The sequence below is a fragment of the Onychostoma macrolepis genome, chromosome 14, assembly GCF_012432095.1.
Source record: "Onychostoma macrolepis isolate SWU-2019 chromosome 14, ASM1243209v1, whole genome shotgun sequence".
Taxonomy (NCBI): domain Eukaryota; kingdom Metazoa; phylum Chordata; class Actinopteri; order Cypriniformes; family Cyprinidae; genus Onychostoma; species Onychostoma macrolepis.
In genome coordinates, this window is record NC_081168.1 from 25,548,367 (window position 1) to 25,572,940 (window position 24,574).

Here is a 24,574-nt window from a genome sequence, read left to right on the forward strand (position 1 = left end):
AAAAACAACATTTTGTTGCAACACACATCAGAAAAAAATCTAATAAAAAGTAACCTCAAAAATGCACTTCACATATTTTCATCTTGCATCTCTGGGCTTCCATACTTTACTATACATAGCAGAAAAGTTCTTAGTCTATTTTTTTGTGAGGGGTGGATATGTTATGCTTGACAAGTCTTTTCAAACAAATTATGAGAATGAGAGTAGCAATTAGCAACTCTTAAAATCGGAAAACCTGTGAAAAAAAATGTCAATTCCTCTTCAGTATGTCATTTAAAATAACAGCCAACTGTTATTTTGAGGTGAGGGATGTTCTGGATTTTCATGGAATATGACGGTGATTTTGAAAACAGATGTTTCCCTTAAATTCTGTCAAGCTCAGAATCCCTCAGTAGTTCACATCAGCTCATATAGACACCAGACATCTAACTTAACCACTTGAAACAAGCTCTTATCTTTGACTGTGACAGTCAGAGGACACAATAAATTCCCATAAAGTCTGCCTAGTCTAGTCTGCATTAGCGGTGGGTTGACCGATGACCCGACTGACTAAGACCCTGCTACCTGCAGCTAGGAGACGCAGTCGAGAGATTAAACTGCAGTTATTGGTGCCTTGTCACCGAGGAACCCCTGCAGAGCCTATTACAACCTAATGCATGAAATAGCTGAGAGGGCCCTCCATTGAGTAAAGTAATTAAATGTGGCTGCCTGCCACTGTCGGATGTATAAGACCTCCAGTGCCCTGGTCAGGTAGAGTAATTACCATTCCTCTCTCTCATGCCTGTTTGATAAAAGATGACTATCTTTCTCAACCCTGAAAAATCATCTGTGTATAAGCTGTAAAACTGGAATACCTCTGAGGGTTTCTTTTTTCATTATTCCACCCATGATAAAACCTTGTCCATCCATAACATTACCATAAATCTTGCAAGTTCTGACTGATATGGCATCGAATGAAGAACTTTTGCTGTGAACTTGTTTCAAATTGAACAATCCACACACAGATGCATGTCAAAGCAATGACTCATGGTTGTACGTTCTGGACTGAAAGGTTACGTGGGAAAGTTTTTCCACAACTCATGTGGCCACATTATTCATCTAGAGCTACAAAACAGATCTATTCCTAGTGGGTTACAATAATTTTAATATTAACTGACATTAATCTTATTAAGTGAGTGATTTAGAATGCACACCATACAAATAGCACTCCTTACACAAAGCGCACTGGATATTGATTCTAGTAGAATTTGACATTTAGCGTGCTTGGTAAAATAAGACATATTTGGCTGGCTTAGAATTGTGAAAATGGGGAAGACTTTTGAACAGGATGAAGATGTCCAAATTTTTCTTATTTTAGTACTGCCCTTCGGAAGCAACAGAAAATACTTACATGTTTCCTGGAAGACAAATTAAATACAATTTACCTTGATCTTCAAATTCAGAAAGTTTTCACCGCCCCCGGCTCTTAATGCGTCATGTTTCCTTCTGAAGCATCAGTGAATGTTTGAACCTTTGGTAACACTTTATTTTAAGGTCTCTTAACTAGTTGCTTATTAGCATGCATATTACTAGAATATTAGCCATTTATTAGTAGTAATTAAGCACATATTAATGCCTTATTCTACATGACCTTATTCTACATCCCTAATCCTACCCAATACCTAAACTTAACAACTACCTTACTAACTATTAATAAGCAGCAAATTAGGAATTTATTGAGGGAAAAGTCGTAGTTAATAGTGAATAAGTGTTCCCTATTCTAAAGTGTTACCGAACCTTTTTTAATAGTTGTGTTTGAGTCCCTCAGTTGTCCTCAGTGTGAAAAGATGGATCTTAAAATCACACAGTCACTGCTGGAAAGGGTTCAAATAAGCAAAAGATGCTGGAAAACTGAAGAATCTGCAGGACATGGAGGATTTTTCTGAAGAACAGTGCTCAGTTTAACTGTTCAGAACAAACAAGGGACTCATGAACAACCATCACAAATTACATATTATGTAGATCATCCAGGTAACCATACACGGTATTAAGCACCAAGGATTCCCAAACTTTTGAAGGGGGTTATTTTAATAATTTCAGCTATTTGTATTTTTATTTTTTTGTCTTGTGGACTACATGTAAACATATTTTATGTAAAATATCTTACTCAGGTCAGTACTAAGTAAAAAAATAACATGCATTTTGTATGATCTCTCTTATTTTGTTAAAATTATTCACATTTTCACATATTCTGCAAGGGGTTCCCAAACTTTCACATGTGACAAACAGACAGACAGACAGATATTCTTGAGCAGCATATTAGAATGATTTCTGAAGGATCATGTGACACTGAAGACTGGATGCTGAATGATGCTGAAAATTCAGCTTTGATCACAGGAATAAATTGTGACCCTGGACCACAAAACCAGTCTTAAGTCGCTGGGGTATATTTGTATCAATAGCCAAAAATACATTGTATGGGTCAAAATTATCGATTTTTCTTCTATGCCAAAAATCATTAGGATATTAAGTAAAGATCATGTTCCATGAGCATATTTAGTAAATTTATTTCCGTAAATGTATCAAAATGTAATTTTTGATTAGTAATATGCATTGCTAAGAACTTAATTTGGACAACTTTAAAGGCGATTTTCTCAATATTTAGATTTTTTTGCACCCTCAGATTCCAGATTTTCAAATAGTTGTATCTCGGACAAATATTGTCCGATCCTAACAAACCATACATCAGTGGAAAGCTCAGTTTCGAAAAATTGACACTTAAGACTGGTTTTGTCGTCCAGGGTCACAATTGTATTTTCAAATATAATCAAATAGAAAAAAAGTTATTTTAAACTGCAAAATTATTTTACAATATTGCTGTTTTTACCCAAATAAAAGCAGCCTTGATGAGCATAAGAGACTTCTTCCGAAAACATTACGAAAATCTGACTGACCCCAAACTTCTGAATCATTTCGTATGTTATGCTGCCTTAAAATTTGGCCAAAAATTTAGCATAATTGTATGTTTTGTAACAGACCTCATGTCACTTTGTTGAGTGTACAGTACCTTGCGGCCTCTTGAAATACAGGGGCCATCTTTTGCGGTAAGGCATTAAAACATATTGTTTGGAACGAGCGGCGATGATGGCGATACGGCAGCTGATATGATACATAGCATAGTGAGCCGAGGAGACATGAATAATGATAGAGGAGAAAATAGAGGGAAGAGAGCGGGGGGTGAGGGGGGAGTGTGGCTTTTTTTTTCTCTGTCTCCATCTGCCTCTCTTTTTCTGCCGGCCGGAGAAGCGCCTGATGTATTTGCTGCTTGGCTGCTCTCAGAGATTGCTATCAGCCAAGACTCGTCTGTGGAGGTAAACTCAATACGCATATTTTCCCCCTCCAACCTTCATAACATTTACTTTCAAGCCCTCTGATTTGGCGTGTGTACGCGCGTGTGAATTTTTAGAGCTCTAATAGTGTGCGATTTGAAAGTGTGACCGTCCGCTTTGGCCTTCCAGAGATGCAATACAAATGTAATGCAAGATGAACCAATCAATAGAGGTGTAATGTTGAAGCCAGGACCTCGGTTTGTAGACGTGTTTTCAATAATAAGAGCGAAGCGCAAAGCCAATCACCATTTGCCTGCAATCGTACGCAGAAAATGAATGTTGATGTTTCTGGCACATTCGAAGCGTCCAGATGGTGTTTCGAGAAACGTTTAAAGTCGCTCCACTGCAACACGACTTAATAATCAGTTTGACTGACATGATATCACTGTGCGAGCTACTGATTTAAAAACTAGTTGTCAGCTATGTATAACATTTAAATTCTCACTTCATGTACCCTGTCAACACAACATTATGAGGAATGGCAGATGGTGTTTTACTGGAAGCAGTGTTAGTGTAACACTTTCCTTTGGAAACTTTACTGTTTCGGAATCACTTCATGCAAAATATGGTTTGTTAAAATTTCGCATTATTTTAGAGTTGTGGCCGATGGTTAGCACAAATGCATTTACAGAGTCCTGGATGGTAAATGATGCTGTATGCCAGGTGAAATGTGTCAGCTGCTAATGATTTAGTTTTACTATTTATATTGCAGCAGATATATATGTGAGGCCATGAATGGGCAGGACTGCTGTAATATATTTACAGCTGAGAGTGATGAAAAAACACAGAGGAATGTGCAAATAAACTAGTCAAGATAAGGATGAACGTAATGAATAAGGGGTGTTTACCAGGCACACTCTCATTAAATGTAATTATTTCATGTAGAATGCAAGTGATGTGCGATCACAGCTGTGAATGCGGCTAATCCAATCAGAATTTACAATTAGAATGATTAGTTATATGTAATATTATATGTGATATATATATGTAATATTACAAAATGTAATATTTTGTAAAAAAGTAAAACATCATACAAAAATGCAATTAATCACCCAAACATGTAAATTCATTTATTAATTATTATTTTAGTAGGGTTTTAATCTTGGCTTTATGTCTTCAAAATGTGGTGCTCATGGTGCAAGATGCTGAAAGACTAATTCTGAGCAGCAATTTATATATTTCTATATAATTTATTATATGGAATATATTTATAAATGTATTTACATTTACATTTATTTACATTTATGCATTTAGCAGACGCTTTTATCCAAAGCGACTTACATTGCATTCAAGTTACAGTTTTTTTTTTTACATTTTATCAGCTCTTTATAGCAATATATATACAGTATATATATATATATATATATATATATATATACATACAGTATACAGTATATATATATATATACACACACATATTAATAGAATATTAGCCATATATTAGCCATTTATTAGTAGTAATTAAGCACATATTAATGCCTTATTCTACATGACCTTATTCTACATCGCTGATCCTACCCAATACCTAAACTTAACAACTACCTTACTAACTATTAATAAGCAGCAAATTAGGAATTTATTGAGGGAAAAGTCAAGTGTTCCCTATTCTAAAGTGTTACCATATACACATATATATAAAAATTGCTTATGGCAAAATAAAGTTAAAATAAAGTATTTTATGAAATATCTAAAAATATATTATAGAAAATGGCAACTAACTGAAATGAATAAATTACAATTTTAAGTTGAAGTACTAAAATTACTGCAAATAAAATTTAATTAAAAATAAATAAAAAAGTTAGGTAGAAATATAAAAAATGGAAAATACACACAACAAAATTACTAAAACTTAAACTGAAATTAAAATTGAATATAAAAATAAAAGCTAATTTAAAATACTGATACATACTATAATAGTTTATAAATAATATTAAAATAACACTGCTTAGACCAAAAGTGGCAAAAATACCTAAAATAAAATAAAATAAAAATAATTTAACCACACTAAAATCCACAATTGTCTTTAAATAGCACAAATAGCAAATTGTTGGTCTCTTGTTGTTTAGAACCATACATAAAAAAAAATTATAATAATTTGATTTACGAGACTGGTGAACAGCCAACCTCATATGTCAAAGGCAGGAGCAGTATCAAATCCTCCCATACTGTCTCACGCTGCTGCTATGAGCCCAGGTCTCCAACGCTTTGACCTGAGAGGGGAGTGAGAGCTGTCCAAACAGACAGAAGAAGTCGGGTGAACAGTGTGGCTGTGTTTGAGAGGTCAGAGGCTAACAACAGGCTTGGGCTCCAGGGAAAAACAAGACCTTTAGATAACTGTAGCCTTACAAAGACTCAAAACATGTGATAAGCTGTGCGAAGAGAGAAAAAAATGGTGCAAAGGTGGGAAGAAAAGAGTGAGACTAAGTGGAGGAGCCTGGAGGATTCTCCAAATGAAAGATGAGGAAAATCATTTCTGGAATATGGGACTCTGATCAAAGTGTGTCTACAGCAGTAGACTAAACATCGGATAAACAGCGAGTCCAACCTCAAGTACAACGAAATACAAGTAACAAAGAAGCAAACTCCTCGAGTGAGCCTCCTAAATCAAACTGACAGTTATTGAGCTGGGTTACTATTTTTAAAAGGCATTTTCAGAGGCATTCCAGGCCAGTAAGTTTATCAAAGGCAAGGTGGTATTAAGTTGCACAGGGAATATTCTCACAACACAGAGCCAAACACCACAATGATTCTGCACAGCTCTCTGATGATAATTAGACATTGTCTGCTTTGCGTAGCTCAATCAGTCATTTCACTTTTATTTGCAAACCAGCTTTACATTTATTTCATTAAATGAGAGTGGGACATGCTTTTATTAATTTCTTTAAAAAGCACTGTTAACTGAAACAAACTGGTAAAATAATAATAAAAAAATAAATACATGCTAATTGAAATAAAGTTGAAATGTAATAGAATAAAAAAAAAGTAATAAATTAAAACGTGTGTGTGTGTGTTTCTATATACATCTATATATCTATATCTAAATTAGATAAATAATAAAAAGATCACACTTTCCATTAAGGTTTGATTTGTTAATAAGTGTTAATTAACTGTATTAGTTAACATGAATTGACAAATGACTTCTAAAGCACTATTAAATCTTATTTAATATTAATTTCAACATTTACTAATACATTATTAAATTAAAAGTTCAAATTATTGAATGTGTTTAACTTAACATGAATTAACTGGACATTAACTAGTTGTACTTTTATCACTAACATTAACAGCGATTAATAAATATTGTAACAAATGTGTTTCTTATTGTTAAGTGATGCTGGTTAATGCATTTACTAATGATAACTAATGGGACCTTATTTTAAAGTGTTACAGATAAAAAGCTGGAAATATTGCCATGTTGCCAAAATAAAAATAAACATAAATGAATGTTAATGAATGAATGAATGACAAAAGCACATAAAACAATTACTAAAATTGAAATTAAAATGATTTTGTTAATTTTAAAATGTTTTTACACTCAAGTACAAGAAACAAGAGCCAATCAGAGAGCAAGAAAAGCATGTCAACCAAGAGCCAAGTGCCACATTACACAGCCATACAGGCATTTATGTTGCCTTGTAATATATTTTGAAGTGTGTATCATGCTGTAAGTGTCATGTTAAAGCAGACTCTAACACTTGTGGCGTGTCGCGCACCACTTTTGATGACATAACAATTGCAAGGTGTGACTGTCAGCAAGCATCTCCAGTGGGAAAGACTCCAAGAGTGAGACGTGGCCTGAGAAAATAATTACACACACAGAATGACCAGTAATTTTCACAGTCTGTCTGGGTTTTTAGCTGAGATTTGAAGCACAGAGTGCCTGCTTCTGGATTAGCTGTTGCTTCCAGGCCTTCCCAGCTCGAGGGAGCAGCAGTCTCAGGGCCAGGCAGGCAGTCATGCAGGCAGTTTGCTGCGCTACGGAGCCCAGGGCTGAACTGTAGGGGATGTTTTAATGGGAATAATTCATTGTTAGGAGTATGGCTGCTGAAACTGGGCAAACCTACAGGAACATCACAGGTCCTGGCAGACGTCTCACAAATGTCTCAGTTCCATGATAATTAAAGTACAACAGGCTGTTCCAACGTGAGTGCTATTCAAGCAATGATTTGTGCACGAGACTTTAAGAAGTTAATAATATAAACACACTACCGTTCAAAAATGTTGGGATGGTAAATGGTGTTAAATACATTTTTATGCATTTATTTGATTACAAATGCTGTAAAAACATTAATATTGTGAAACATTATTAAAACAGTGACATTATTATTATTAACAATAAATTAACTGTTTCAAATTTGAATATATATTTAAAAATCTAATTTATTCCTGTAATGGCAAAGCTAAGTTTTCAGCATTATTTATTTATTTATTTTTTTTTATTTTCATTTCCATAAATAATTCTAATATGCTGATTTGCTGCTCAAGAAACATTTCATATTACAATCAATGTTGCAAACAGTTGTGGGGATTAATAATTTTGACATTTTTCAGAATTCTTTGATGAATAGAAAAAAAAAAGAAAACATGAAATAGAAATCTTTTGTAGCATTATAAATATCTGTCACTTTTGATCAACTGAATACATCCTTGCTGAGTAAAAATATTTAGGAAATTGAATAGAAAAATTGTACACTTGAACGATACTATACTATTTTTAAATGTACATACATAAAGATTTAAATCTTTTATATATATATATATATATATATATATATATTTACATTTACATTTACATTTAGTCATTTAGCAGACGCTTTTATCCAAAGCGACTTACAATTGGGGAATACATAGAGCGATTAATCTTGAAGAGGCAATCAGACATACGAAGTGCTTGCAACACCAAGTCTCAGGCATTGTTCAAATAAATACAAACTACCAAAGGAAGGAATAAGTAAAGATAATTTTTTTTTTTTTTAAGTTTAGGATGAAGTCAAGTGCTGTCGAAAGAGATGAGTTTTCAGTTGTTGCTTGAAGATTGACAGGGATCCAGCATTCCGGATAGAGGTGGGAAGATCGTTCCACCAGCCAGGAATGGTGAATGAGAATGATCTAGAGAGTGATTTTGCGCCTCTCTGTGATGGTATCACGAGGCGTCGCTCACTAGCAGATCTCAGATTATATATATATGTGTGTGTGTGTGTGTTTTTCAAATGTGATTTCATACAGCAGCAGTTGCAAAGTATGGACATACAAAATACACTAAATAAAAATCTTATGCAAAAAAAAAAAAAAAAAAGATTAACAATAATTAATAACTAATTAATGTTTAATACATTATGTAAAAAAAAAATGTTTTTTTTAAATAAAAATGATATTACTTGAAAAAAAAAATGAAAAAAAAAGTGAGTTAGGAATCAATCATTTAAAAATACTTAATACTTAATACTAATGTATAATAAATCAATAATAAATGTACCTGTTTATTTACCATTTAATTACATCATTGGTACCACTGCTTAATAACAATAGACACAAAAGCCTAAAAGCACATAATACTGGGTGCTTCCACTTACACTACTATACACATAGTCACTTTAAAACTTCCTGAACAAATTCACTATGTGCTCTTAACCACTATTACTGTAACCATGCTAAACCACCACCCACAATCCCCCGCTCCGCTCACCTCACTAACTGCAGCTGGGACGAACCTCTGCCCCTCACTCGGAGCCTGGAGCCTTTGGCTCTCAATCCCACACCCACAAACGCTTCCAGCTCCTGCAGTCCCAGATTCCCACTGCGGGAACACGGCTGTAGGCCATGCTTTCTCTCTGTCTCCTTAATGAGGCCCCATTTGCACCTCCTGTTCCCAATCCCAAGCCGGGACCACCACTACAGATAAAATGCTGATGGAAATCAATGCAGGAGCACTGTAACGCTATGGAAGCTTGACTAAAGCTAGTGGACGCATGTGATCCCGGGAGAAGATGGGAATCAAAATAATTAGAAGATCTACATTACAAACAGCACTGGGCTTTTGGAAGCCAACAAATTAACAGGCATAAGGCATTATATGAAACAGACTTCACAAAAGTATAATAAACACACATAATTTGGCATACACTACCACTCAAAGGTTTGCTATATCAGCATATTCAAAAATGTAATATATAATATAATGTTTTTGAATATGTCGATATACTAACTAAGAATATTTCTCTATCATTTTTCCCCTACTAAACATCATAATTAATTCATACATAAAAAAAAAAAAAAAAAAGTTTTCCAAAAATATTAAGCAGCTAAAGCTGTTTTCAACTGTGATGGCATTAGCAGCAATTGAGTACCAATAATAATGAATAACAATTAACCACCAAATCAGCATTTTAGAATGATTTTTGACTGGAGTAATAAAGCTGAAAATTCAGCTTTAAATTCCTGGAATAAATTATATAAAAATAAAATAAAATAAAATAATAATAATAATAAATAATCGCATGATTGTCACTTCTTAATTGCACATTTTTATTTGTTCTAAATGTACCTTAAATTAATACTTTTCAAGTTTTTAATACTCTAATCAACATGGGCATGGACAAATAGGGATGCTTTATGCAAATGTATGTTTATTATTATTGAAACCATAGTCAACATAGAGCATGAAGAGACATGTTTCAAAGGTCATAGATGTTTTTCATTTCTATTAGACACATGAAAAAAGAAATACCAGGTTCCCATTACTTCTCTTTCTTTGCACTGAGCAATTTACTGACACACACCTGTTTACATTTTCGCAGGACAGGGCAGCTCACTTCTTCTGAACATGCAAAATGTACATTTATTATTTATTATTAGATTTGTTTGCCTCTCTGTGCCCACATACTGTATTTTGATGCAGCTAAATTCTCAATAAAACTGTTTTCATTTATATATTTTACCGTTTCTGTTGTCAGACAACGGAATGAATATGAAATAGTGACTGAAACGTGACCCATTAAGATCCTGATAATCGAGCCGTCGTCTTTTGAAATCAAATACACATAAGATAATGACAATATCTGTGCTGTGATTTCGGCTATACTTGAATGTAAAATTAAAGAAGCAACATAATGGGCCCTATCATGCAATGCGGCGCAAGTGTTTTTGCTAGTTTCAGCCCGATGCAGTTCTCATTTTCCCGTCCTGTGCCGCGTTGTTTAAATAGCAAATGCATTTGCGCCCATTTGTGCGCCCATGGGTGTGCTGGGCTAAAAAAGAGGTGTGTTCAGGCACATTGTTGGCGCGTTGCTATTTTGAGGAACTGAAAATAAACTGTGCCATAGACAAACTCAAACCTGGTCTAAAGTCAATGGCACAATATTATAATTTTTTTGTTATTTAAAGAGCTTGTTAGTAGAAAATGCGACTCTGGGCGGGTCCACAACACGCGATCATTTTGATTATTACACACAGGGTAACATGCCAAATATTAAAAATGAAAGGATTACAGTGAATATTTTATTATATAAATATAAAAATGTCATACATGTCATAATGGATAGTCATTGCGTGTATCAGAATTAGCCAACCTATTTGCTCGCGCATGAGCAGATCCGTTTGCTCTCTGGAGACGCGTTCAGTCTGTGTGCCTTAAAATTCCGCCGTTTAAATAGCGAATTCGCCATGGCACGAGCGCAACTCGCTCTTAAAGTGAATGGGAGATGAGACTCTGATTAGTTTATTGCACGTTATGCCCAAAAAACACCCATTACTCATTAAGAGAATATAGGGACAACCCGTTTAGACCATGCGCCCAGGCGCGCCGACAGTTTTCCCGTCGTTAAACTAGCAACAGTGGATTCGGACACGCCCTGAGTGCGTAAAGGTAAAGGGGTCTGCAATGTCACTAAATCGGCAACACTGTGCATCTCCAGCTACGGGGTAGACCACGGGTCAAAAAGAAAATGTGCGCTGCGTTAATAAAATTAGTGCCGTTAATATCAATTTGCGTTAACACATTAACTTTGACAGCCCTAATATATATATATATATATATATAAAGGTATTTTACATTTCAACATTTCTGAGCAATTAAGAATACTTAGCCTACAATAATATAGAGTGACAGCTTACAACAATAAATTAATATTGGAGTAAGCTTTAAGATTTAATATAGGTAAGATAAACAAAATCAACAAAATTTATATAAATATAAAAAAAGTCACGTGAAAAGCTAGATTCTGTACTGAATAATGTAAGGTGTTATATCATCCACATCAGCATCTACAGCACTTTATGCAAGCGATTACTTCCTGAGCTCAGTCTCTACAAATAACCTGCTGTTTACCCAGCAGCCACACCAGCAGCGGCAGAGAATAAGAAATGAATTGGACTTGATTAGTCACTTACTTGAGAGGAGCGCTCCTGGGCTTGGGCTTCTCAGTGGCCTGTGAATAAGACAACAGCCCATCAGATTAAAGGTCGATACTGTGCAGAGGAAGAAAGAAACAGCAGAAAACATCCAAACACAGCAAAATAGGCAGATCACAATATTTGAGTATTTGCTGGTTTCCCCTTATGGACTCACTTGCTCTATGTTTATGTGAGAGTGGAATAGTTAGAGAGAACAGTTAAGCATGACCAGAAACAGTAGATCAGTGTTGCTTGAGGAAATCTAGATTGATTTTCTAGGATGGAGATTCTACTCAGGCAAAGCATTTGTAAATCCCTGCAATTTCTTTTGTTCACAGCAGTGTTCAGTAATTCATGTTGCTCATAAGCGTCTGTAGTGTTTCCTAGGGCTTTCTAAGCAGTAGTAAAACAAATACAGTCAATTAACTATTATTACCTCTGACAACCCATATATAAAAAGAAATTCAAGAGCATACATGGATGGATCTCATGAAAATATGAAGATAAAAGTCTGTTTTAGAACCAATTAGGATTGTAATGGATATTCAAATGTTTCTGTCTGTTACTTTAAATATACATTCATGTATTATAGTACTGGCAGTTTGTACTAGTATTATTTTGGCGATATATTGTGGTATATAATGAGGTAGTATAATATATGAATACCACGGTACAGGAAGTTCAATTCCTAGGTACAGATCAAAGCCCCATGGTATTCTGATATTTAACTACTATAATATATATATATATATAAAGTTTAGGTAACACTTTATTTTAGGGCCTCTTAATTAGTTGCTTATTTGCATGCATATTACTAGAATATTAGCCATTTATTAGTAGTAATTAAGCACATATTAATGCCTTATTCTACATGACCTTATTCTACATCGCTAACCCTACCCAATACCTAAACTTAACAACTACCTTACTAACTATTAATAAGCAGCCAATTAGGAATTTATTGAGGGAAAAGTCGTACTTAATAGTGAATAAGTGTTCCCTATTCTAAAGTGTTACCAAAGTTTAATTTCAAAAAGGTCCACAGTATTTGTCAACATGCTACATGTCAAACAAAACATATTTTATTTTAAAAAGTCCAGAAATGGTTTGTATTGCTTATATTTACATGGTGCAAAACAAACAAACAAACAAACAAACAATTTTTAAATTATTTTTAAAAGGTCCACAGTATTTGTCAGCAGTATTTCATGCTACAGGTCAAACAAAACAAAACAAAACAAAACAAAACAAAACAAAACAAAACAAAACAAAACAAAACATAACAAAACAAAACAAAACAAAACAAAACAAAACAAAACAAAACAAAACAAAACAAAACAAAACAAAACAAAACAAAACAAAACAAAACAAATAAATAAAAATGTCCAGTAATTGTTTATATTGTTTTTTTCATATTTACTAAATAAATAAATTAATAAATAAATAAATAAATACATAAATCCTTTGTAAATTATTTTTTAAAAAGTCCACAGTATTTATCAAAATGATTTCATGCTACATGGAAAACAAAACAACAAAATAAAAAACATTTTATTTCCAAAAAACACATGGTATTTGTCTGTCCATAGTATTTCACATGGCACCAAACACATTTTATTTAAAAAAGACCAGTAATTGTTTGTATTGTTTGTTCATATTTACATGGTACAAAACAAAACAAAAATATTTCTATAGTATTTGTTAGTGAATTCTGTCATTTAAACTTGTTGAGCATGAAATAGCACAACTGTTGATGAATTAACGTTCAGCAGATTTCTGGTAAAAAATAAATAAATAAATAAATACATACAAACAAAATAAAAATGAAGCTTTGATTATGAATTACAATTTCATTTGACTTGGAAACATTATATTATGTAATGCCTGTCAAATAAATCCTAACACATAGTGCCCTAGCCTAAAATAAAAACAATCTCTTCACTCATTGAGATTCATTTCCTGAGCTAATCTGCAAATTCCTCTATAGCGCGCTGTTTTTTTGGTCTGAGCTGTAGGTTTGTCACAGTGACTCCTTCTGGCTGTAGTAAATGCATCATAGAGTGCTTTACTGGCACATAAGCGCTACTCTCAGAATCAAATCTCACAAGGTAAATAGGGATATATTGAGATATCTGGCACTACAGATGAAAACAGCGCCAGGCTACCACTACCTGGGCAGGTTTTGGGTTTAATGCTGCGGCCATTGATCTGTGTACAGTCCATTTATCATTCAGGGAGGGAGCCAGTGATCTTCACAGTGTATTAGATGAAACAACTCAGATCATCTGTCACAGGCCCTCTTATTGCTGTTTCCCTCTCAGTGGGGAATTTGGGCTCATTCCAGGCTGCTCGCAGATGGATGTTGCTAGGCAACATGGTTGGGGGCTGTTGCTGCTGGCGGTGGCGTGCATAGGTAAACCCACACACGGCCAGGGACATACGAACACTCGCATACACACAAGCACACATGCTCGTGAACTCTTACGAATGTCAGGTCGCCTCCATCATGACTGTATTTGGGCACTTGCTTTAAGGGTTATGCATGTGAGAAACAGAGAAAGGAGGGAGTTTTTTTTGGGGGGGGGGCGTCACTATTGTGATTCGGATCACATTAGCTTTCACAAAAAGCCAGTGTGACGGAGTGGTTTAGCACAGTACTTGTTCAAAATCAACACAGGGCCAAAGCCATTTCAAACATGATCAATGTGTGCTAGTCAGACCTTAAATATTCAATTCACAACAGAAAAGATACAAAAAAAACGAATTTTACGGCAAAACAAAAACATCAGTGTAGTCTGAATGATCTAAAGCAATGAAAAATCGTCAGCCGTTTAACTGTATGTTACAACTGTATGATAAGCTACTCGCAGGGCTTGATGAGCATTTTTATTTCAATTAAGGTGAAAAACAGGCCAGTTTGAAGGTTAAATGTTATTTTATTTTAATTTAAATGTTGTTATATGCATAACATCTGTAGTAGTAGTATTTGGTGCTGTGGTATTTATTTTGTTTCATGGGTTTAGAAGCATCCCTGCAGGGCTCGGTTCATTTGTGAGATAATCCTTTTGATTAACCAGGATTTTACCCATTTAATGAAAAGTTGCTTCACTTGTTGGACCCAAACAGCTCAAACCCCATTATCTAGTGATCCATAACAAATTATGTCTTTTTGCACATCCATTTACTACTATCTTTTTCAATTTGAAGGTTGAGAAAAGACACTGAAAAGTATTTTTATTAAATTATCATTAAAAAGTAAAGTGAGACATAATTAACAATCTTTGTTGCATTATATTCGAGTATCCAAGGACATTGAGTTTTTCAAACGCTGTGACCCTAACCAACTTCTAATAGATGATCGCTGACATTGTTTTCTGAAAAATGAACTATTCGGTCATTTTCTTTATTCTTTTCAAAATGAACAAGGCAAAAGGAAATCTCCATATTAAGAAAATATCGGGGTTTCAATTCAGCTTAAAACATTGCTTTTGACATGTTCAGTTACCACAGAAAATAATGCTATTTTGTAGAAAAAAAAGGCCTAGACAAGTGCTGTACATTTACCCCATTGCTTGCATATGCCATGAACCTGTCAAGCTTAATTTGTATTTAATCTAAAATATGCCTTTAAATTCGTGCCATTAATATAGTAAAATGCCCTAAAACCTCTGGTCTGTTCAGGGCAAAGTGCTCCTCAAGCTGAAAGTGTTGTCAATTAATTAATGTAATACATAGGAGGTGAAAGAATAATGCTCTTGTCTCCTTTTACATTTTGTGAAAAAAGGCAAACTTATATATGCCACTACAACACAGCTCCCTGCCTCTCTCTCTCTCTCACACAAAATAAATATGTGTGTATGTTGGACATATGCCTCTAACTACATGTCTATATAGTGTATATCACAATATATATGTGAGCATATATCATATTCAAGAAAACAGGCTTCTTTTAAATTATTTATGAGACATTAGACCCTAGCGGTCAGGTTGCTTGAAAGTTTCTGATTCTTAGTTCAGGCAGATGTGAGAAATACATGTTTCTAATAACCTGTATAAGGGCGATGAGTTTTTTTTTTTTTTTTGCAATGGTTCCATTAATACTTATGTGTGTATACAGACACGGCTGCATGTGCAGAATATCATTATACACGAGCACACAATGTCTTCCACTCTAATGATATATATATATATACAAGGAAGCTCATTATATTGATAATCGAGTGTTTGCTCAGGGTGAGACTGTGAATCAAGCTCAAACAATATTCTGTCCTGGAATTCAACTATATTTCAGATAGTTCAGACTGTCCAAAGCTGCATCTGTCTGAAAGCATCAGTTACCTGATCATTGTCCTCTTCATCACTGCTGATTTTCAGGTCATCCTCAAGCATTCTGCAAAAATAAACACAACCGAGTTTTAATGACACAACAATCAAGTATGGCGTATATTTCTTCAAAGTGAAAATAAATAAATAAATATTTTATTATTTAGCTGAATTGTTCCAATGAAGAACTTGTATTATAAGTTATATTATAAATACAAATTGGTAGTGAGTACTATAATAGTGAGCAAGACAGATAGATAGATAAAAGAAAACAATGTTATGTGAAAGCAATGCCATCATCCAGAGAGGCTGCTGACCCCCTTGTCTGTATCGGCACTCTTTCAAGGCCTGATTGCCAGCAGAACACACCACAGCCATAAAATAAAGACAAACAGACGAATGTTCCCCTTAAACTGAAACAATAAAAGCCCTTTATAAGAACAAAATGTGTTTATGGTTTAGTTTTCTATGACCTAAGCTGTCGTGCAGGACTGTAGATTGAGAAGGACTTTGAACAAAACTACCAGTCATTACCCTGGTAATATCTAACAGATGCTGAGAAAGACCTACATAGGAAACCAGGTGCTGAAAGTGCACTGCTTTTAAGAGCACCGTTTCTGCTAACAGATGATTTGCAGGTAGAGATCATGCATATGCCTCTAGATCACAGAGTGTGCAACATTATCTATTCTGTACATATAAAACGATCAGTACAGGAGAGAATAAACATGAGCAAAGAATAACAAAGAAAAGAAGAACAAATAAAGCAAAAGAGAGTTTTTTCCATGAACCAGACTGATTGATTGTGGGAAGCTGTAGAGCCTTCGCATTTTATTGTTCGCCACATCTGTTTCACTCAACACATGAGGAGTGATGTCCCATTAGAAGAAGCTACTGACACCAACAATTAGCCTTACTCACACAAACCATTCAGAAATACACATTATACATCTATAAACACAAGGATGTGTTGGACAGGACATAAAATTCACAGAAAAGGGCAAATTATATTTTACTGTCAACACTGTAATTAAGAACTTTCCCTGTTTTTTCAAGAAGGAGAGAAGGAAACCTAATTAACACTTCACAAACTTTCCAATGACCTTCAATAATGATTTGGGCAATTGTGATTAAAGGAATAGTACACCCAAAAATGATTTTAGTTTGGGGACCAATTCTCATTATTAACTGACTATAAACAATCCCAGGTGAAAAACAAGCTCACTTCCATGATGTACTTAAAGTGCTCTATTTTAACACACTAATTTTGAACTTAATATACTAAAATTATCCTTTAGTACTTCTTAAGGTCAACTTAAGATCATCTAAGTGTACTCAACTGTGCTATTTTGAGACACCATGAATATGAACTAAAATGCACTTTTAACATACTATCTTTGTATTTAAAAAATGTATTTAGCTACCACTTGTAGTACAAAATTAGTGCAAGAAAATAGAGCACTTTAAGTACATTATGGAAGTGCACTTGTTTTTCACCTGGGGTGACATTTGCCTCAATAAACTCATAATTTGCTGCTTATTAATAGTTAGTAAGAAAGTTGTTATGTTTAGGCATGGGTGGAGGATTAAGGGCTCTAATAGGCATTAAAGGCATTAATAAGTGCTTTATAAGTACTAATAAACAGCCAAAAATAATATGCACACTAATAAGCAACCAGTTAATAGTGATACAGTAATTGGTCCCAAATCTAAAGTGTTACTGAAATTTCTATCATCATTTACTCACCCTCATATGGTTCTAAACAGTTGCTGGTTGCATTGACTTTCATACTCTTGAAACAAACAAACAAACAAACAAAAAATAGTATAGAAGTCAATGGCTACCGTCAACGGTTTTGTTACTAACATTCTTCAAAATATATTCTTTCGTATTCAACAGAAGTAAGAAAGTCATTCAGGTTTCTAACAACATGGGGGTGAGTAAATGATGTCAGAATTTTTATTTTTTGGGTCAACTGTCCCTTTAAGGTGGAAGGGGAGTGACTTCATCCTGGTAACTCTAGGAAAATGGGAACACCACATGGGGAAAAAGCTTCTAGTTTTTTGTGCGAGAAGGTAAAAACCCAGCAATGCTGTGAACTCCAGAACATTCCAGTAAACTTCAATGATGTTTAGGTGTAGTGGTTTCTGGTTAACACCAAAGGCATTTGACTTCACCCTGGTGTAATTCTAGTCAAATGGGAACACCACAAGGAAAAGAAAGATTTCTTTCTTTCTTTCTTTGCAAAATGAGGGAGGTGGGAACTCCAGAACTTTCCATTAAGCTTCAATGATGTTTAGATCTGTCAACTTGTCTTTCACCCGTACTGTATGAGTCTAGGCAAGACAATTATCAGATAAGTTGACTCACATGGGATGTCCGTGCTGTAACATGTTGTTCTCAAACATTGTGTGTTGACGACATCATCCTAATGTACAATAAATCTGTCCAGATGTAGGAGGTAGATTAAAAGATAAACCATTATGTAATAAACTACTTATATTGCCTTGCCATTATTTTTCCTATCCACTGGTCCAGGGTTTATTTGTATGTCCATACATATACAGTATGGCAGGTGATTTATTGGAGGAAAAGGACTTAGGGCACAAGATAAACATATATAAAAGCCTTGGTTCAAATAGAGTTGACAGCAGCTTGAGGAAAAACCTCAAAAACTCTTCCACTGCACATGGAAACCTGTTGCTAAACATGCACAATAACAGCTCCATGGAGTAGATGGAAGGTGTTGTTCAGGAGCTTGAAACAGCCTTCATGATCTGGCTATTGATTCTTTTGGCTTTGCCTGCATTGATTTTGTTGCCCCAGTACATACTGTATAAGAGCACAGAGGTAGGTGGCTCTGTAGTACAAACTAGTTACAATATTCGGTCACAATTTATTTTAAGGTCCACTTCTCACCATTAACAAACCATTAACTATGGTTTCTGCCTCAGTGAACTCCTAATTCGCTGCTTATTAATAGTTAGTATGGTAGTTGTTAAGTTTAGGTGTTGAGTAGGATTAGGGATGTAGGATATGGTCATGCAGAAAATGTGCTTTATAAGTACTAATAAACAGACAATATGATAATAATAGGCATGCTAATAAGCAACTAGTTAATAGTGATAAAAGTGTTACCCAATATTCTCAACAATGTGTTCTCACTCAAAAAAATTTAATTGCTTAAAACACATCAGAGAGCTTAGGAATTAGTGTAAATGAACAGCAGGTTATCAAAGTAAAACCGAGGCCAAGAAAAAACAAATACCCAGAGAAAACCTTTAAACCTTCTAACTGTTAGCACATGAAAAATGAAACAAAAGCTGGTGTGCTTTTTCTCAGTGTCACCACTCATTACTGTACAGCTTCAATGGGTTTGAAGGACCCAAAATGCTATGAACCAAATCTGTTCCAGAATTCTGGTGTACATTTCAGTCAAGTACACAAGTCTCCATGTTTCTGATGTTTTCCCCCACATAACAAATCTGTTAGCATATGCATATTTCCACAGTATGCTACTAAGAAACCACCAGAGCTAAAAGTTAATCAAAAAAGTTCATGCTCAGAGTTTAGGATAGTTCTAGGAAGTTAGTTCTAGGAACTAGCCAGCAGGGTGGTTCCTAGAGAACCAATTTCTTCCTCGGGCCATTTTCCTAGTTGAATTTGCAGCAGGAACTCTGAAGCGGCTGATAGTGACGTCTTTATTCGTGGCATTTACAAACATCAACAACCAGTGAATCGAGTTGTTTTTGTTGTGTGTCGTGGGTTTCGTGATAATGCAGAAGGAATGTAAACAATTTATGCGATTGAAAGAGCATGAAAATATCCTATGGAAACTTGCAGTGTTACATATCACAGAGGCTGAGAAAAGAACCAAAAAACTGCAGAAACCAGGTAGCTAAATGCCGTTATCGCCATTTTCCATGTTTGTGGAGTAAATATTTTTACACTGCTTTTTAAAAATGCCGGGTAGTCTGTGTTTCGTATGCGTTTGGCCAATCAACATACACTTACGTCACTGACAGTTCCTATAGAACTGTTTTAGACCCTACTCTGAAGTACTGAAACCATTCCTAGTTCCTGCGGTGTGAACACGCCAAAAAGCGGGAACTTCCACCAATAGTTCTAGGAACTACTAAATGAAAAGGTTCCTCCGGTGCAAAAGCCCCTACAGAATAAAAAAAAAAAAAAAAAAACTACTCAAAACGCATTTATGCAATATATGGGACACAGTGACCTTAAAAACCATGTGTTAAGCTGACAGATTATAAATGGTTATCTAAAAGACAATACCTCATTTAAAAGAAGACAATTATACCCAAAAGCACCAGAAAAAGGCTATTCAAACTCTTAAGGTGCAATTTCAGACCAAGTTCAGATTGGTGTGTCTTTCTCTGCTTCAATGATATTCGGGCAGAGCAGACAGATGTTTTGGAGGGCAGAGCGGACATTCCGTAGAGAGCGGGTCATGTAGTTTGCATTGGTGGACTCTGGGGTCTCATGGGTCGGCTCTGGGCTGCATGCCAGCTATACTCCCCTAATTGTGAGAGTGGAACACTCGCTGGTCATTACTAAAATTTGGCGTGTTGCACAGAGGGATCCTGCAAATTGTGAGGCACCTGCTACTTGTCTCCATAGCTGCCTGCCAGCTACCTGATAGGCAAATGGATGACTAATGTGAAATTCCAGGGGGATTCAAGTGCATTGACAGAAATGCCAATTATGATCACAAAAGCCTTGTAGCGATGTTCAATTCAGTTCCAACTTTGTGTAAAGCATATTTAACAATCATTTGAAGAGCTTAAGGTCTAGATACCAGTGAGCAACAACAAGATGACAGTGGCAGTAAAGATCTCCCTGAGAATAACAATGTACATTAATGAAATCTCTTGTGCCTTTACTGTTATTGCAGGCAGCGCTCAAGAAATTTCAAGGATGTCTTGGGTTTTAAGTCCAGTAGAATAAAAGTATTTCTGAGAAATCTGGCCTTGACCAAATACAACAGTCGCAAAGATGTTTGTTAGCATTTTGCCTGACTTTTCTGCAGTCATTCCAAGATTGAGGTGGGTCATCATCTTGCTAAAAAGACATGGAATTACCAAGTGTTCATAATCTTGATCAGTGGTGGTCAGTCCAACTCCTTAGAGAGCCACTGCCATGCAAAATTGAGCTCTAATCCCTAATTAAACACGTCCTGGGGTGTGTTTCCCAAAAGCACCGTTTCCTAACTTTGGTTGTTAGTTCCACTGAACTGCATTGGTAACGATGGAACTTACGGCCAGTTACTTTTGGGAAACGCACCCCTGATAATCAAGAGCTTCAGGATTACTAAAAAACTTCCAGGCAAATGTGTTGGGAGCCAAATTCTGCAGGACACTGACTCTCTAGGAGCAGGATTGGACACCCCAGATATTGGTGGATGATGATGTTTATGAAATGGACAGTAATGGCCATGCTGGCGGTGAGCTGTTCAGCAGTCCACACATCATGATTCTGCTTCTTTCCAATATGGGTTGGACCAATATGGGTGAAATACAGATTCATCAGTCCACCAGACCAACTTTCACTCTTCAGATGTCTTTTATTTTCACTCATGTAAGTCTGCTTCAATGAACCATGCCAACCAACTAGGTTTGTTTGTTTCACATAATCTTCTCTGAAGGTTTAATCATGAATGCTGTCCTAGAGCTTCTTTTCCATGACTAGTTAAGGTCAAACATTTTTGGATGGCCTCAAACTATTAGATTATATATTTGATGACAAACCCTTGCAGTTGTGTTGCAGTATGTCTGAATTGGTCAAGATTAATTGGTAACACTTTATTTTAAGGGCCAATTCTCACAACTAACTAGTTGCTTATTAGCATGCATATTACTAGCATATTGCTTATTAGTAATAATAAAGCACTTATTAATACATTATTCTGCATGACCATGTTTTAGATCCATTAAATCCCATACCCAATACCTAAACTTAACAACTAGCTTACTAAATATTAATTCTTGCTATCAATTATTTTGAAGATTCATTGCCAGGAAACTTTTACAAATCCAGCAACAAGGTCTTCTTAAAAAGCACTTGTTTTAGCATCATGGGAACTTGCACGGGACTTCATGTTCTGGTGAATATATTACACATATTGATTTGTGTGTGACGAATCATACAATCAGAAAACAGTCCATGCATATATGCCATCCAAAAACAGACAGAAGTGTTCCTACACCTTTGACTGGTGCAGTAACAAACCCGTGCCCTGACCTTCTTCTTGACACCGTGACTTCATTCATCAGGATAGCTTGTCACTTAAAGACAGTGTACTGATCCAGTTTTCCTGGTCCAGACTTTGCCCTTTCACCGAGTCACACACCTCTAAAATAACCCCTCACTCCCCCGGTTTTTCCACACACTCCTCCCTCCCCATAACTACTATTATTAGATGTGTCTCTGGTTATTTATTTTATTTTTTTTTTACAGCGACCACCGTAGGTGCCAAATTGCCATTTAAGAGTGTCCCTCTAGGTTCTCTCTTCTTGTTGTTATTTGATGGTGACAGGCTCCTTTGTTAAGGAGAGCTTTCCCTTAGCCCACTTAGCTTAGCGCTTTGACAGCTCCACAATAGAAGCCTTTTCTCCAGCGAGCTGCCAGGCGACCAGATGTGGGGGAGGAGGGGAGGCACTCTGGAGAGGAATCGTGTGTGTGGGTAACGACAGGGTGGGTGACTGTCACCCTCATACTCCGTGTCAACATTAGCATGCTGGAATTAATATTTGGAGGTGAACAGGGAGCGGGGTTCTGATCTGGCAGAGCTAAGAGTATATATATGTATGAATATTGCTAACAGAGGGCAATAAATGTAAGTTTATGACAGGATTTTATATAGAGTTTGAGGGCAGTATAGTTCTTAATAGAACAATAAACAAAATCTCTCCCCTTACACGAACAATGCCCCCTATCTGTTAGCTTTACGGCGCGGCACCTTGTTTAAAGTGAGAAACTGTTAATACGCTGAGGGTGAAGCACAAAAAGGGGGATTTCTTCTTGGCATTCACACATGCTCCGGCATATTTGCGTTTCCTTCCGAGGCCTGATAGAAGAACGTTTCCATCACTCCCTGAGGGTCCCCGAGGAACCTGCTCCTGGTAAAGCTGTTTACTGTAGCCCCTTTGGAAATGAATCCAGGCCTTATAAAAAAAATCCACACCGAGTCACCGTTTCAATCACAGGCAGGTACATGAAAATGCACTTGGACTTGCTCGGCAGTAAATAAACACATTGTGTTTTTTCTGGGAAGACGAGAGCACGCCAGCACTGCCCTGAGACTCAGCAGCGCTCCAGTTCTGTCAACACCATGCACGTCTCGAAAGCAACTCGAGAGAGAAGGTCCCAAACGCTGCTACTGCTACCCAACTGCCACATACATCCACGTCAGGCCACACTTTCAAAAAGCACTACGGTAATACCATTGTTAACAAAGGCATCCAGATCATGGTTTATAACACGGACAATAGTACCATAGCATTCTTTGAATTATTTCAGTGTACTATCAAAAATACCTTGCTATGAATGGTTAGTCATTTAGCACCATAGTAAACAACTAGTATCATGGTTTTACTATTTGTTACTATCAGTGCCGTTTACGGGAAAATAATCAATAAAACGTCTACGTAAACATTTTAATTTTAGTGTTTTGCAAAGATGTAGCCAATCCGCATCCTCCAAACACATTGTCAACCCAATGTTGACAATAAACCTAAATACTGACAGACAGAGAATGTGTCTGATTGGCTAAAAAAGTAAAAGCCACAAATCTTGAGATTTCTCAAGACACCTATTTTAGTGATATCTGTCAGGTGGTATGGGCATAGACAAAACAAAATAAATAAATAAATAAATGTAGTTTTCCCCATAAATAAACACACGTTTTAAATAAATAAATAAACGCTGTTTTCCTGAATTTTCACATAAATAAATCCCCATAAATTATAGTTGATACAAACAAAGACAAATATTTTTTTTTTTTTTGTTGTTGTTTTTTTCTAAACCCGCAACCAAGGTAAAAGTATTGTATGAACGTAATACAACTAATAATTACTACACAGATGACTCAGAATTAATTACAGGAATTACTGCCATCTTGGCTGCTACTGAAACAGTCCTCACTGTTGGACTGAAGGCACAGAGTGAAACATGCTGAGATTAAACAGGAAAAAAAATAAAAATAAACTGTTGGGGGTGGAAAAGCACACATAGCAGTGGGAAGTGCAAAGGCAACACCCCTCTCCTCCCGTCCTCCACCCTAGGAAAACTTTGATTAAGGAGCCCCTGATGGACGAGTGCTCCAGAGGGCTGCTTCCACCTCCAGCCTGTCCCATTCATCCTCACACAACCTCCCCTGTCCTGTCTCGCTCTGTCCAGCGGGTTGTTTACCTTGGCCTGGAGCCACTTCCGACTCAGATTCAGAGCTGACTGGAGTGTCACATCAAGAGTCTAT

General features: G+C 35.9%; 1 protein-coding gene across 2 annotated transcripts in view; it reads right to left on the minus strand.

The window, feature by feature from the left end:
• aff2 (AF4/FMR2 family, member 2) overlaps positions 1 to 24,574 on the minus strand; it is a 226,858-nt gene that overhangs the window by 51,724 nt on the left and 150,560 nt on the right. For both annotated transcript variants that reach the window (XM_058798019.1, XM_058798018.1), the window contains exons 8-9: positions 16,098 to 16,149; positions 11,757 to 11,794 (exon numbers count right to left, since the gene is read on the minus strand). In XM_058798019.1, coding sequence (XP_058654002.1) covers positions 11,757 to 11,794; positions 16,098 to 16,149 — 90 coding nt within the window. The remainder of the gene's footprint in view (positions 1 to 11,756; positions 11,795 to 16,097; positions 16,150 to 24,574) is intronic.